Source organism: Dermacentor albipictus, chromosome 1, assembly GCF_038994185.2.
Source record: "Dermacentor albipictus isolate Rhodes 1998 colony chromosome 1, USDA_Dalb.pri_finalv2, whole genome shotgun sequence".
In the NCBI taxonomy this organism is placed as follows: domain Eukaryota; kingdom Metazoa; phylum Arthropoda; class Arachnida; order Ixodida; family Ixodidae; genus Dermacentor; species Dermacentor albipictus.
The window spans coordinates 289165006-289181963 of NC_091821.1; the positions used below are offsets into that span (position 1 = coordinate 289165006).

Consider the following 16958-nt stretch of genomic DNA (forward strand, 5'->3'; position numbering starts at 1 on the left):
CAGCCTGTCTTTCAGTAAAACTTTCGAGCTCTCAAGGAAGGAGCATTGCGCGCACAGATTTCCATATCCAAGCCTGTGACAGCGCTTACCGGGCTTGGAATGGCAGCTGCCAGGACCGCTGTACACCGGCAGGCGGTCACAGTCGATGCGAGCGGCGACCGATGGCGGCAGCTGCCGCTGGCACGACGACCAGAACTCTGCGCAGAGAAGAGGAGCCGTGTAGGCGCGCACAGCGGCGACGAGCCACGCACCTTGGCAGAAGGCCCTGCAGGGCAGCACGCCCGTGCACGGGGGCTGCAGCAGGCGGCACACCAGCTCGCCGGCGAGCGGGTGGCACTCGGAGTCGGCCAGCTGCCGGTAGGCCACCGAGTCCCGCCGCACGTCCTGCGACACGGAAACACGATCAATGTTATGCATACGCTCGTGGTAGTGAGAAATGAACAAAATTAACACGTTCACTTTATGCCAAAGAAGGATCCTAAGCATCCCCAACTTTAAAAATAAAACTTACGTGAAACGTCACCACGGTACGTTGTTCTACTAGTGTAGTGGTAAAAGTCCAGCGTATCTTTCATGTAAGCGACACGTAGTGGGAAATGCGAAAATTTCTAGCTTCTTGTGTGAAACACGACAAACATTTATCCATTTCTATTTAGTTTGCTACGAGATTTATTGACTTGAAATGTCTATAATTTTTCTAAGGCCTGGTGTCCTTCGCTTCGGCTCTCGAAACTGCTAAACAATAATACGGTTGTCTCCGTAGACGGAAAGTGAGGAGCTTACTTGGATAATTTCACTTTGTTATTTGTATGTGGATATTTGCAGTGGTTCCTGTAGGAGGTTCAGCGACACTGAAGAAACCAACTTTGCTTTCGGCCGGAGCAGTACCTCCGGGCGCTCGCTTACTACGACAGTCGTGCTATTAGTTTCCTGTTCACCGGATGCGCTCAGTGATTGAGCGTAGGCGGCAAAACCAACCAGTTAGACTGCTCCTCTTGTGCCATATGACGATGCCTCAGAAGTGAGTTACAGCTCTTTTAACGCGACAGCGTTAAGGAGCTCGTGTCGCAGAAAAGCCGGTGTCATCGGTGTCGGTGGCCTTGGCCGTGAGCGATAAATCCCAGAAGGCACTTCATAAATCAATAAAAAACATCTTGCAAGATGAGCTGGAGGGAATCGAATCAGGGTCTCCGGAGTGTGAGACGGAGACGCTACCACTCAGCCACGAGTTCGTTCCTTCAAAACGGGACAAAATCGCCTTTAGTGAATGCAGTGTTGCCTTAGAAACGTGCCGTAGAAAGTTATACTGCGGTGTATATCGGTAATCATGACCATGTGACTTACAGAAGTCGCAGTTTCATGAGTAGCGAAGTACGTTTAATTTTTTTAATTATGGGGTTTTACGTGCCAAAACCACTTTCTGATTATGAGGCACGCCGCAGTGGGGGACTCCGGAAATTTCGACCGCCTGGGGTTCTTTAACGTGCACCTAAATCTAAGTACACGGGTGTTTTCGCATTTCGCCCCCATCGAAATGCGGCCGCCGTGGCCGGGATGCGATCCCGCGACCTCGTGCTCAGCAGCCTAACACCATAGCCACTGAGCAACCACGGCGGGTAAAAGTACGTTTCCGCTACATTTCTTCTGTGCTCTGCGAACATGCAGAGCCATCTTGCGGCAAACACAGAAGACCCCCTCCTCGCAATGTACGGCGCTGCCCCGACACGTGGTGCGCCACTCGCCCCATGATGGCGTCCGCCTTCATGGCGCGTCGGGGCCCGACTATCTGTGCCGATCGCGACGTTTGGCTGGCGTAGCGCGTTTGAGTAGGCGGTGCGAACGGGGTGCGATAACGCTGTCGCGCGTTCCACCCTTGAAGGCGAAGCTTAAGCGTCCTCCAATTTTTGTTTTGAAAAGATGTGCTCCTGATTTCAATTTACAGGTTTTCGCAGGTCTCTGCCAGGAAAGCCAGGTTGGAAACTTGGGGCTGTGGCGTACCAACTATGTAATGCCATAAAAGGCTCTTAGGGTACTCAAATGAATATGTATATATATATTCATTATCCATATATATATATATTCATTATATTCATTATCCTGTGGGGCGCATTGGAGCCACGTCGACATCGGAAGCTGCACTACACTGTATATCATTTTTCCTCTCACTTGGCCAGTGTTTCGCATGCTTTGCCACAAAGCCTGACACGGAGGGCTCCTGCCATAGGGAGCGGAGCGAGCCGGCGCGGTGTGTGGGGGGGTTAGGTACCTGCCGCTGTAGTAGCCGCATACCAGTAAACAATGACACGTTCTTTTATTTAATGTTTTATTGTCAGGTTGATTTATTGTAAAATATTCTCTATGGGATGTACAGAAATTCATGGATCATACTCAGAGCGGGCTGAGGCGACGCGTACTGTAAAGATTGCCTCCCTTGCGCCATTGCAGTAAGAAAGACTGAAAAATGGGCCAGTGAAAGCTGTCTTCTTCACCATCAGGTCTGGTTTTCAATCGCACATTATGAACCACTACAGCCGAGTGTTGCTATTATTTTTTGAAGCGGGTGACTGAAGTGAGAGAAAAAAAGTCACTAAAACTCTCAAGAGTATTCTAAGAACGTAGGTGCTTTGAAACACTCCAATATACGCTAACCTGAAATAACTCTTAGAACGACAGAAAGCTGAGCTAGTTGGTAAGGACTCATTATGCAAAATAGAAGTGAGGCGTGCAGACAGGACACAAGAGTAGAGAAGTAGACAACACGAACACCGTTCGTGTTGTCTACTCCTCTACTCTTGTGTCCTGTCTGCACGCCTCACTTCTATTTTGCCTAATGAAATAACTCATTTACTTAAACATTTCATTTCATTCATTTTCATTTATTGAACCCTCAAGGCCAAAGGCATTAAAGAGGGGAGTGGCTACAAAAGAGAAATACATAAATAAATACAATGCATATTACAGAACAAGTATTATCATCTTCCTGTTATACAATGTTACCTAGTGCAGAACGAAAATGCTGGTTATCAATTATGTCGACTATATCTGCGGGAAGGCGGTTCCATTCGCATGATGTGCGAGGCAAGAAAGACTGAAATGCAGTTTTATTGTTACATGTTTCAATGCCAACTTTGTGACGATGGTCAATGCGATTTGACACGTATCTGGGGGACGAAATGAGGGAATCGCGTATCATGGGGTGATGGTATAGTTTATGAAAAAGGCTCAAACGAATTGTCTGCCGGCGCGATGCTAGAAGAGGTAAAGAAAGATTAGCTTTCATGCTTGTTACACTTGCGGTACGGTTAATGTTGGACAAGATAAAACGAGCAGCGTTATTTTGAACCAGCTCAAGTTATCAGTTTTTCATGATGTGGATCCCATATCGCGGCGGCATATTCCAAATTAGAACGCATTAGTCTTTTATAAACCAGTAATTTCAAAGAAGATGGAGTTTTGGAAAAGTTACGGCGCACGTAGCCCAACATGCGGTTAGCTTTGTTAGTAATGTATTCAATATGGCGCGTCCAGTTAAGGTCAGTAGAAATATGAACACCCAGGTATTTATATGAAGTAACCGCTTCTAACGCAACGTTATTTAGGTAGTATACAGGCGGAGAGTTGGCACTTCTTGATATTCGCATGATTTTTCACTTATTAGTATTAAGATCCATAAGCCATTCATTACTCCAAAGAGAAATGTCAGAGAGGTCACGCTGAAGAATGTTAGCATCGTCGGGGGATTTTATTTCGCGGAAAACAACACAGTCATCAGCAAACAAAAGAATGTTAGATGATACGATGGAAGGGAGATCATTGATGTAAATGAGAAATAAAAGGGGTGCAAGCACTGACCCTTGTGGGACGCCCGAGTAAACTTCGCTGAAAGGGCAGTTAAAATTGTTAGCGTAAACGAACTGTGATCACTTAATAAGAAATTATTCAATCCATTTCAGAACATTGTAGTCGATATTCACTTGGGTTAGCTTTAAAAATAATAAGCGGTGACATGCCTTGTCGAATGCTTTCGAGTAATCTAGGAAAATGCAGTCAGCTTCTGATGCGCGATATAAAATATGGTGAAGTTTGATAGCGAAACTGGCAAGTTGTGTTTCGCAAGAAAATGACCTACCGAAACCATGCTGTGCGGGTGTAAAAGATGAATTAGACTCGAGAAAGTTCACAAGGTTTGTGAAGATTACATGTTCTAATAGTTCTAATAGTTTGTGAAAGCGCATAATATAATATATTTCCCTCATCAGCACAATCACTTCCAACCTCGACCACAGCGGAGACGGGGCTGAACCGAGCCGATTCAGGCGGGAAAACAATGGTGTAGGGTGACAGGGCATGGGTGTTGGAAAACGAATTGGCTTTAACCCTTCCAGGCGCAGGTGCCGAAATGGCGTAGCAGCGAAACTCCATCTGCAATGTTTATTAGCGAGAGACAATACCCATCTCACAATGACTGAAACGGTAATGCGTTTAGCACTCAATTAATATGGCGACGCAACGTAGTGCCACCGCCTAAACAAGTATAAGGCGTGCACCTCTCGGCGCCACCGCCACGAAGGCTACACGTGGCCTGCGAAGAGAGTGGCGCAGCCGGCGTGAAAGAAGCGCTTCGTGCCGGCCTCGCGTAGGGCCTGTGCGACGAGAAGCCTCCGAACGCACCCTCGCTTGCCGCACACTCAGCGACTTAACTTGGCGAGACGTTCCTTGAAGAACGCCAAAAAAAGGTTAAGCCCAGGATGCGAAGCATACTAGCCTTTATTTTAGTTGTTGAACCACTGGTGTTATTTTAGTTGTTGAAGCCTGGTGAACTGCTGTTGCTTGGCTATATTTGGTTCGGCTAGACGAAGAAACAACTCATGCATTACTGCTTCGCCTTCAAGAGTGGAACGCGACAGCGTTCCCGTCGACCCGCCAAGGGGTGTAAGACAATGGGCTACAGGGCAGCGACTACGCGCCCCGCATTGGACGCGGTGAGCGTCGAGCAAAGCAGCGTTCGGCGCGGCAACGAAATGTGCGCCTGAGCAAGAGACGCACGCCTTAGAAACAGCTCGTTTCTAAGGCAACACCGCATTCACTAGAGGCGCTTTTGTACCGCTTTGAAGCATCGTACTCGTGGCTCAGTGGTAGCGTCTCCGTCTCACACTCCGGAGACCCTGGTTCGATTCCCACCCAGCCCGTCTTGCAAGAGTTGAGCCAAAGCCACTTCTCCTCTGTCGTGACGTCACGGTGTCACGTGGTTTCATGGCGACACCGCCGCGCCTGAGGAGCTGGGTTGAGCTCTCGTAATATGCTTCGCATAATATCCAGTGAATTCAATGCGCAGTTTGTTAAAGCATTGGTGTGCAAGGCGTTCTTTGAAAAGCGACACATACCCAGTGGATATGTGGCGCAGCCTGCTAAGGCATCCTTCAGGAACCCTTGTGAGGGGTGGTTCAATTCCGTTCAGCATCAGTGAAATGTAAGGGATCTGTTTCGTCATCCTATAGTGGCACATTTCCAGGGGGGGACACACCTAGTTACCTAAGTTGGCGTCAAATCCGTTCATTCAAGACCAGCACAGGCCGAGTGGCCCAGTGCTCCAAGTAGGCGTGAAAGAGCTTCTTAGAACAGCGCACTTACCAAGTTTCATAACGTGACCCATGTCGGCGAGAAAGGGGCCCGTTGAAGAGCGACACCTGAGTACACATTGCCACATACCCAACGACCTGAGTTGATCTGATGGTTGGTTGCGAACCATGTTACCTCAGCACAACAGCCGGATGCGCTACCCATCCGACCACCCACTATTCAATGAGCCGGGTAAGCGGAACACAGTTATATACACAAACATAGATCGATCGATACATTGATACGTAGCGTCTGGAAAGTGCGTCAAATACTCCAAGAAAGCTAACGGTTAAGAAAAGTCCCTAGTTTCCAGCTTTTGCGGAAAGGTAACTGATGGGGACCAATGAGGCAGACCGGAAAAGAAACGACGAAGACGCAACAGCTGCTTCCCGTTCGTCAAATAGCCCAGGTTCACTCATTGCCTCTGCTAAGAAGCCTCTCGTAAACTTCAACTCAGACGCGAACTCAACTTCTTGCGAAGCCATGCCCCTGGAGGCCCTATGTCGCATGACGGTTTCATCCTCCACTTTATTGTATAGTATTCTCTTTTGCTTGGGTGAAAATGTGTCTTTAATGATGCCCTTTTTAAAGCCCTATCCTGAAATTCACATATCCGCCAGTCTCTCAATGGCAGACTGCGCTCGCCTCCAAGTGCACTTCGGTCAGTGTTGTTATATGCGGGTTGTCCCAGCTATCATGCACCGAGCTCTAAAAGTAACAAAAAAAAGAAAGAAAAGAAGAAGCCGGATCATACAACGTGAATAAAGCCAAGTAAAATTTTTTTGAGTGTTGTTGAGAAACCACTAGTAACATTTTTAGTTCCTGAAATTCCGCTAACAAATAAAGTGAATTCGGAATCCTTTTCTAATTGTTATAATTGTGAAAACGTCAGTTATGCGGTTGTAGAGAATCGTAAGACACTTAAAAAACTCGCAGTTCCGCCCCAAAGGCGAAGCATCTATTGCGACAGCAAATTATTAGACATCCATACGAAGTAAGGATAGTAGTTTTATCGGCCGTATAAAGCTGTAAACATTCGCTTACTAACTAAATTAACAAGCACGGTGTCATGCGCGCAGACGCAAACGCCTGCGGTTCTCGCGCACGATAACCGCAGAAGCTCGCTGTATCTACCACTTATTTATTGGAACACCCCTTAGTAATGTCCGTATGGGCCTTTAGTGTACTTGGACAAAAAAAAAAAAATGCTGGAGTGAGGAAACACGACAGCAGCAGCGAGCGACCTTCGTGTTGTCTCTCGCTTCAACGCCAACGCTGTGCGCTTCAACGCACAGCGCATACGAAGCTACCGGTTCTAGGCGTACACAGTTTGTCTACAGCGTAGATCGCTATCAAGATACGGCGCTCGCGCGCCATAAGCAGCAGTCGTCGGAGTGTCCCCCTCCACCTAGCCTCACCCTCGTGTCTCACGCGCGACGAAAGACGGCGCGCTTCCACTCTGCCTTTCTCTTTCGGAACCGGGATCGTCGGGTGACCAGTTTCACTCGCACACGCAGCGCGCGGCACCGATGTTATCGTGTTTGCACTTTATACAGAACATCACGGCAACGGCAGAAATTCACTACGAGGACCCATATAATTGCCATTGCAATAAAATGAAGCGTGCCTAAGCATGCGCACATAGCATGTTTAGATTCTGCAGCAAGTAGAGAAAGCCCGCGAAATGTGAAAACACCATGTGACTGCGAAACCATGCGCACGGAAAAGCAGCGCATCTAACTGTCTCATTTCATTGAATTTTATTACCTTAAAGACCCCTTGCGGGGAATTACATAAGGGGTGGGTGTACAAAATACAGGAGGTTGCCCACTATAATATTTTACAGGGAGAACGCTTGTTACTTCTTCCACGAAGGCAGATGAGGTGGCGATGGCAGCGACGTGGTGGGGAAGGCCGTTGCAATCTCTAGCTGTACGATGAAAAAATGATGACGAGCAGGTGACAGTGCGCGCGCTAGGGCGAGCAACATTTAGTGGGTGGCCTGTGCGCAGCGATATGCGTGAAGGTGGCAAAATGTAAAGTGCGTGGCGAAGCGAGCTGGTGTAGAATTGATGGAATAATGATAAGCTCACAATACGGCCACTGTGCGCTAGTGTGTCCAAACCAGACTCTACTTTTAATGGTGATACGCTGATATAATATGCGTATGACGAGTGAATGCATCTTACGGCGCGGTTCTGTATGGATTCTAATGCGTTGCTGAGGTAAATCTGATGAGGATGCCATATGAGTGATGCGTATTCGAGTTTTGGCCTAACCAGTGTTTTACATGCTAGTAATTTTACCTGTTGAGGAGCAGTGCGGAGGTTTGCGTTTCAGAAATCCCAAGGTTTTGTTAGCAGATGATGATGTTAGTTATATGCGAGCACCAGCTTAAATCATGCGTGATCATAATACCTAGGTACTTATTTGAGCTTACAGTGTCGATTGGTATGTCATTAATTGTGTAGAGAAAGCCATGCCGATTACGGCTGCGGTAAATTGATATATATTTACATATATTAGTGTTTAGGGCCATTAACCAGTGATCACACGAGGCTGTAATGTTGTTCACGTCATTTTGGAGATAAATGCAGTCATTACTGTTAGTGGTAGTTCGATAGACAACGCAATCGTCAGCAAACATACGAATCTGAGAGGGAACATGCAATGGAAGACTGTTAATGTATACTAGGAACAGGAGGGGACCTAAAATTGAACTTTGGGGAACGCCTGATGTTACGGGAAGAAATTCTGAGGTAGTATTGTTAACACTGACGGTCTGTGATCGGTTACTAGAGAGTTTTAGCAGTGCCGTATTATGTTACGGTAAGTGCGGTATACGGTATGGTATTACAGTTCCGTACTAACTTACCGCGATGACCGAAGACGTTTTAGCTGCGTGTGCCGCTCGATGCGTACGGCAATGATAATGATGATAGCGGCTAACATAGGGGCTTTGCAGAATACAATAACTATGCGCTGAGCGCGAAATATTCATTTCGACGAATACTAGAAAGCTTTGCTTGTCCATACACGCATTATTATTCACAGAAGGGCCCGGCTACGGCAAACTTAGACGCCAGTCACAGGGCCGGTAGCGATATCTTGTGACACTTCGTCCTGCAACACGTGAAACCTTTTGTTACATAGGTGTTCTTATCTAATCAACACATAAAAAAGGGTTTGTTTCTTGTAAATTGCACCGCTGCTGACAATTTACACCAGCAGATACGTAGAATATAGTTAGTTATTGCAATAAAAACTCTGCGTCCACTCTAAGTAAACTTTGCATCACTAGATGGCGCCACGTACCTGTATTTTTTTTATGTCACTGTTTATTTGCTGCCCCTTCGTCGCTCCGCAGAAGGTGGTTTAAGGTAACGACTTGCCTTGGTATTATCATGGTAAAAAAAAGCACGCCAGGCGTGGACTCTGTGGCCGACATCAGCTTCTCACTGTTTTGGCTTGGTGCAGCTCGGCTCGCGACACACGGTGCTAGCCGTGCCTTACCGACTCCTTACCGTCTAGTATGCCGTACGGAAAGTCAGTCCGTACAATAAAGTTCGCGCATGCGCAGTCCTCGACCGGTACGGTAATACGCAGTTACCGTACCGTATGCCGTACTTTCCGCAGCACCGCTCAAAGTCCCTACTAAGCAATTCTTTTATCCATATTAGGACATTGGGGTGGAAGTTCAAGCAAGAAAGTTTTAATTATAAGCGCTGATGAGCTACTTTATGAAACGCCTTTGCAAATGTAAGTCAAGAAAAATGATATCGGTCACAGTGTTAGTATCGATCGAGATTTGAGTGTAGGTCATGAAGAAATGTAGCAAATTGAGTGTCACACAACAGGCCTTTACGGAAGCCATGCTGCGACGGATGGAAAAGGTATTACTGTCTAGGAAATTCATTGCGTGCGAGTATATGACATGTTCCATTATTTTGCAATATATACTAGTTATGGACATTGGACGATAATTTAAGGGTGAATTACGGTTGCCTGATTTGTAGAATGGAACTACGTTGCTCTTTTACCACTCGTTAGGTGATGACAGTGATTCGGAATACAGCAGGGTTAGATACATGGCACAGATGCGCTTCGTGTTTTATAAAAGCTTACAAAAGTACAGGTGGATTGTTTTCTGATCCGAATGACGTACTATAGGTGAAAATGAGAAAACAGCATGGATTACTTTGTGATCACTTATTTTGCGTAGGTAGCTAATAGAGGACATGCTTTGAGGCTGAGTGGCTAGGCTAGGATGTTAGCCGAGCCGTGAGTTGCACGCGTTGGCTCTGTTATCATCTGGGAGAGGTTAAAATTAAGGCAAATATCTAAGAATTCTCTAGCTTCTGTCATGCTAGTAACTGTACTAGAATAATTTGACCAATTGATATGTGGGTAATTGAAATCCCCCCAAAAGCAAGATGCAAGCATTCGGGAATTGTATTGTGAAATGGTTCAAGGTGTTATTGAGATGTCGGGGCAAGTCAGGATTCCTGGGGGGGGGGGGCGACAACAGATACCAAGAAGTAGTAGCTGCGGATTAGGGCAAACGATAAGCTATAGAATTTCTAGGTCAATCGTCACATTGACTGTGGAGCACATTAGATGTTTTTTTACTACGATAAGAACGCCACCGCCCCGAGTACCCTGCCTATATCTTTACGGAAAACATCGAACTTCGGTATTTCACTCAGAACTTCACCGTCAGCGACATGATTGGTAAGCCATGTTTCATTTAGTATAAGTAGATCCCTGCCAGACGAGCATACTAGATCTGAGACTTGTTTACTTCGCGGAAAAAACCTTCCTATGTTAGTAAAAATAACAGAGATTGAAAAAGATTCTCGGGGGGCAGACAGAGCACGTCGACACGAATGCTGGTTACAACGCGGTAGCTATAGTTCTTTCACGGGTCCGGATGCTGGATCAAAAATGTAGCGTTTTGAACCAATGATTAATGTTTTAAAGCGAAGAAAAAAAAGGAACTGATTGGCTTCGTGCAAAAGCGACTAGATGTCTTCGCGCGTTCTGTACCGGCTTAGAAAAATCCTCCCCCATGCTGTACGAAGTGTTTTTAAGCTTGCGGCCATTCGACAAGATGGCTTCTCTTGTTTAAAAGAAGGAAAGTTTCACCATGATGGGTCGGCTACTTCCAGGGATGTATCGAGCAAGGCGATGCGCTCGCTCGATTGCGCTTGGCCCTAGGGAAACATTTAACTGGTCAGAACACAGCCGAATGACCAGTTATTCTGACTGAGCAAATGATCCAGATTTGTTAGTATCTGTAATGCCGTAAAAGATAAACTTATTGCGCCGAGAGCGGTCATCGGTATCATCAAGGCGAGTTTCAAGGTTACAAACCCGATGAACCGTCTCGGCGGTGTCGGTTTGCACGGTTCCGACCTGCTGTCTCAAGGGCTCAATTTGCTGGCAGTTTGTTCCAACGCTTGTTAGACGTCTACTGAGCTCGATCAGGGCGTTATTACTTGCCAGAAGCTGATGTTTAAGATCCTGGACTCCCGCGAGAAGTTTAGACTGCCCAGAAGTTAATCTCTTTAGCACCTCTAAAACTGCTCCAGTATGGGGTCCAAAATTCAGCTCAATATCGCCTGATTGCAGCAACAGGGAACGCGCAAGAGCAAAGCACTCACACGCCATAGAAAACAAAGACTAGAGGCTCGGCAGCTGTACCAAGAGGTAATTGCTGGTTCTTTTAGTAAATACACTGCGTGATGAACATACCTGCATGGCGAAGAGCAGCGGGATAGTGGACATGTAGAGGCACAGCCGCTGAGCCCACAAAACGAGTCGCACAGATGCAGTGCATTTATAGCTGCCGTGAAGGCCGCTGTGGATGCCGATGGTGCTTAGAACGATAGAAACCTGAGCTAATCGGTAAGGATTCATTATGCGAAAAAGGTGAGGCGTGCAGACAGGACACAAGTGAGAAGTGGACAACACGAACGTTTAATTGGCTTGACCGAGAACCAGGAACAGCGAGGGCGGTACCGTCTGTTTAGTTGCGTTGATAGTCGATGCGCGAAGATGCGTCGTAATCGCCAGCGGGTCACCGTTTGCGCGGGGCCATGATGCGCACGCAACTGGCATGCGCGAAGGAGCGGTGACTCAGTAGAAAAGCAAGCGCTTCATCTCCGGCTCACTGTTCAAGGCATCACATCACCTCGATATGCAATAGTCGGCTGGAACTACTAACGCGTCGTGTAAAGAAAGCACGTACTATTATCGCCACCGCGCCGACCAGCAGTGCCTTTTAACGCGACAGCGTTAAGAGCCCCGTGTTGTAGAAAATCGGGCATTCCGCGTCGACCGTTGTTTCAGCAAAAATCATTCCGAGCCATGCAATCCCAACCACTCACACCCAACCACGCAGACCCTCCGTGTAGCACAAAGACGTTACTGAACTAATTGAATTTCTCAAAGTAGAATACGTTAGAAAAATCGGCAACTACGACTTACAAACAACCTACAGACATGATAGCGTCGGATTGTAATTTGAATATACAAGAAAACTTAATTCTGTTACGCGGAAACTCAAACAAACCCCTTTTCCAGCGTTTATACCATACATACACCGGCCACGGCGTCCGCGAATTGCGCGCGCCGGCGCGCGCAGATCTTTGAGGCCATAAATAGATGACTTCAATAAATAGATGAACTAGCCTTTTCTTTTGAGAAGTTTGAAAAATTAAGTCAAGATGAATCTGCGGATATCGATGAGTTGTGGTTAAACTTGAGAACGGTTCACAAATGTGTAAGCCGCTATGTTCCTCTCAAATGTAAAACAAAACGAATGCACAGCCCATAGATTACGAGAGAGATCATAACTGAAGAGAAAAGTGGCAAGGCGTAGGGCACTTTATAAGCGTATACATGCTTCCGCTCTTCATGATGACATGCCAAACTAAAGTAAACAGCTAAAGTTAATGATGAAGGAATCCAGGGACAAGTACTATGGTATCACTATGGATACTTCCGCTCTTCGCTGATGGATAGTTCCGCCAAGGTCGATTCAAATAGGTCGCGAAGCTTTGGGCGAAAAGCGGTTCAGTACAGATTGTCACCGACATCAGCATGGGGGGTTATGGGAGCAGCGATTGAAGCGCGATTATGTTTGGAGGGAACAAACATTGGGAAAGAAAAACGCGTTTTTTAATTCAAACGAGACACAGTTAGATTCATTCGACGAAAATAAAATTCCTAGTCAATTTTCTATATTCGTGATGAGTTAAGAAAATAAGTTTCATTTTATCATTATTAATAAATGCATTTCTTTTCAGCGCCCATCGATACAGGGGGTGTTGACGCCGCTATCACTCGCAGTGCAATGCACGTCTTGAAATGGGCAGAAAGGCGCACTCGTATCACCTGTTGAAATACGCCCCCCGCACAATTTGTGCTTTCTTGCTTGTCGAAGTTTGTTTGAATTTGGTGACGCGGGTAGCTTCATTGCTTCTTAATCTGTTCAGTCAAAAGTAGTGAGTTACGGCCGCCAGATAATAGTGTAGTTGTTTTCGTGCGACTGCGCTGGCCGACCGGCTTGGTATCCGACAATAGGATGAGTACTCTACACCTAAAGCTTTCGTCGGCCTCCAAAGGAAGTATGTTCTGTGCAGGGATGCGATTTCGACAACCGTACGGCTGGCCTTTTCCTGCATCGTTTTCCACGCTGAAAGCTCGGAACGCCCATCAAGATGAATGGCGGGGCATTTGAATATGAAGCTCCAAAGGAAGAACAAAACAAATTTCGCGCCTTCGAAAACAAAATGACGTCACTTCTGCTTTTAACGGACATGGCATCACGTTATTTTTTCTTCCGCCGGAAGTGTTCCCACCACATACAGATGGCGCTAAGCCCCATGAACCGGTGATGGACCGCCATGTTTTGAACGTATGGGCTCCTATCGAAGCTTCGCTACCAGGTATATTTACCTTGGTTCCGCTTTTCATGATGACATGCCAAACTTAAGTAAACAGCTAAAGTTAATGATGAAGGAATCCAGGGACAAGTACTATGGTATCACTATGGATAATTTTCTACGCGAATCACCCCAAATGTTTTGGAGGCACCTGGCTCCAACTAATAAGGCAGTCACTAAATGAGCGCAGAATAGGGACCTATTAAGGATAAAGGTCATATAGCGGACGCTTCAATAACTGTTTCGCTAGTGTCTTCACCAGTGATGATGGAAAGCAGTCAAATTTTGAGGTACGCCAACAGCTACCAGTTGCAGAGGTACTGTGGGTACTGTATGAAGCAGTATTAAACTTGCTGCTGAACCTAAATACAAGGAAACCGGCAGGTCCTGATGAGATACCAAATTTCATTTTAGAGAGGTATGCTGAATGGACTGCGAAGTACTTCTTCATTATCTTATTATCTAATTGTCAAGATTAAAATAACGCTCTCCGCTCTTGTCTCAAGTGAGCCGTGACAATACAGAAGTGAATGCAATTAATGACAAGATACCCTTAAATAACTAAACATGAACCTCTGTAATTCACATACACTCTACAAGGTGAACCACTTCATCACGTAACCGAGTACAGATATCTCGGAATTTTCTGAACTTAGTTGGACAACACAAATAAAAAAAATAGTAGGGAAAGCCAACCAGAGATTAGGTTATATTCGACGTGTCCTTAAACTCGCTTCTCCATCCACGAAACTGACTGCTTATACAGTGGTCGTGTGCCCAATATTGGAATATGCATGTGAAGTGTGGGATCTGTATTTGAAAGATTCACTGTGAAAGCTGGAGCAAGTTCAAAAACGTGCATTGCGGTTTATTTATTCCCGATACCATCGGCAAGACTCCGTAACACCACTTTACGCGAGGGCAAACCTGCCCCTATTTAATGTCAGGAGGAAAGAAAAACGACTTAGTCTTTTCTATTTAATCATTAATGAGCTGCTACTTGTTGACAAGTCTCGCTACACAGATGAATCTAAAACCTGTATAGTGCGAAATAAACATAGTAGCCACGTTACGGAAAATAGATTTCACAAGCATTGCTACATTGCTTCCTTTCGACAGCACGTAACTGGAAGTGTCTCCGAGCAAACATTGTCAACGCAGGGACTCGTAAACAGTTTTCCTCACTTGTCTCCGAATATTTTCAACAATAGGGCATATATCGCTGTATCGCTGTATTATACTGTTCCGTTCACTACTTGCTGTAAGTTGATGTACCACTCCTATCTTGGTCCTGATGTGCACCGACAGTATCTGTAAATAATTAAATACAGGGGTGCCCATTATCCCAATTGCTGTTTATGATGTGCATGGTGAGTATGGAAAGGGCGTTAGAGGTATGTAATATCGGGTTTAATGTCTCATACAAACAGGAGGGTACAGCAGTAGAGCAGCAGCTTCGATGTCTGTTTTATGCGGACGTCATTGTGTTGCTAGCTAAAAAGCAAAGTGATATGCAACGTCTGGCTCATATCTCTGGACAGGAATGCAATAATTTAGGTCTGAAATATGGCGTTAAAAAACAGTTGTTTCGATATTCAATGAAAACAGTGAACAGACAGTGTCATTAAAAAGCCAGGAAATACCTCGCTGAAAGAATATAAATACCTTGGTATATGGATAAATGAAGGCAATAGATATATGGAAAGAAAGGAAAAACAATAACAGTAAAAAGGACAAGAAATGTGGCCATAAGGAAACACAGAGTGCCATGGGGATACAGTAGGTATGAGGTGCTCCGGGGTATGTGGAAAGGTGTAATGGTTCCAGGTCTTACTGTTGGAAATGCGGTTGTTTCTTTGAAATCAGGTGTACAATCAGGACTCGATGGCAACCAAACGTCAGTGCGATGCCCCGTTTTGGACGCTCACGGGAAGACTACAAATGAAGCTGTGCAGAGTGATATGGAAAACTGTTGAATTGAGGGAAGCTCACAGTAAAATAGATTATGAAGAGCGACTGAGCAATATGGAATAAAGTAAATGGGCTGTGTGAGTGTTCCGCTACTTGTACAGGAAAAATGTTGATTCACAATGGACGAAAAGAATTAGGAAGCTTACCAGCAAGTATGCGGCCTGCAGTGTGAGCAACAGAGCAACAAAGAACGTCGAGCAGAAAATCAGAAATGCTGAGATAACCTGATGGGTGGCGATAATGGAAAAGAAACCTGCTATGAGTAACTACTTAAGAGGAAAAAACGAAATGAGGAAAGAAACAATTTATGATAACTCAAAGGGAAGCTCTTTACTTTTCGAAGCGAGGCTAGGATGCCTTAGAACACGCACTGAAACAGCGAGATACAGCAAGGAAGAAGAAGCATGTGCTTGCTGCGGCAAAGCTAGGGAAACGATGGAGCATGTTTTATTGGAATGTGAAAAATGTGAAGGCACCTGCTCAGTGCGAGCAGAGCGAAACTAAACATGTCGGCAATAGAGATTAGTAAGAAGCGATTGGAAGATTTTTGGAGTAAATGTAGGCAAACGACAAACAACACAGGCGTACAAAAACAAAGGTCACGACAGGGGTTGAAAAATTTGGTTAAGGGAATTCATTGTGGGTTTACTATTTCATTTTCTTTTTAACATAGGTAGGGCATTAGGCAATATAGCATGAAAAGCTTGGTGGCGCAACCCACTACCCCGTTCGAAAGTTGCATAGCATCTACCCATCCATCGCCGCCCACGCAAGAGTTTAAAAACTCGGCTTCGTGCACAGTGTGCTGCGCGAGCGTTTCCCGGTGCAGCTGCACAATAGATGCCGGCCTGGGACCTGCGAATGCTGTCGCGTTCTACTATTAAAGGCAAAGCTTAAGCATCCTCCATAATTTTTCCACATCACAGCAGTTCTGCCAGAAAGGATCGCGGAGGCTGTCGCAGGACTTATTGGCATTTCTTTCTCAACGGGGCGCTGCAAAATAGCCACCTAAATTTGGAGCTAATCAGGTAATCTATACATACTGATCAATCTAGCAGTGGCATGGCCGGAAATATATCACGGGAGGGGGGCACAGACTAGCTAAGTTAATATACGTTCCGGGTTTTTACGTGTCGAAATCATGATAGGATAACGAGGCAGGCCACACGTGTACGTAATGCTTACGGACGCGCTTTTCGCCCCCGCCGAAATGCCGGTATGTCCTCCCACGCGTTCTGGCTCAGCAGCGTAACATCAAAGCGCCACGCGAGTCACCTGCTGAGTGGGGGCAGGCATGCCGAATTTGTATGCAAGAAACATTCTGTAGTCACAGGGGTGCTTTGTCGCTGTCGACATCTTCATGCAGTAAAATCCAAGATGCAGGTTTCCGTTGCTCTATTTTCCCCCATCTTAATTACT

General features: G+C 45.9%; 1 protein-coding gene across 2 annotated transcripts in view; it reads right to left on the minus strand.

Annotated features, from left to right (window-relative positions):
• LOC139054444 (atrial natriuretic peptide-converting enzyme-like) overlaps window positions 1-16958 on the minus strand; it is a 784429-nt gene that overhangs the window by 430171 nt on the left and 337300 nt on the right. For both annotated transcript variants that reach the window (XM_070531426.1, XM_070531425.1), the window contains 2 exons: window positions 252-384; window positions 90-197 (listed from right to left, as the gene is read on the minus strand). In XM_070531426.1, the coding sequence (XP_070387527.1) occupies window positions 90-197; window positions 252-384 (241 nt within the window). The remainder of the gene's footprint in view (window positions 1-89; window positions 198-251; window positions 385-16958) is intronic.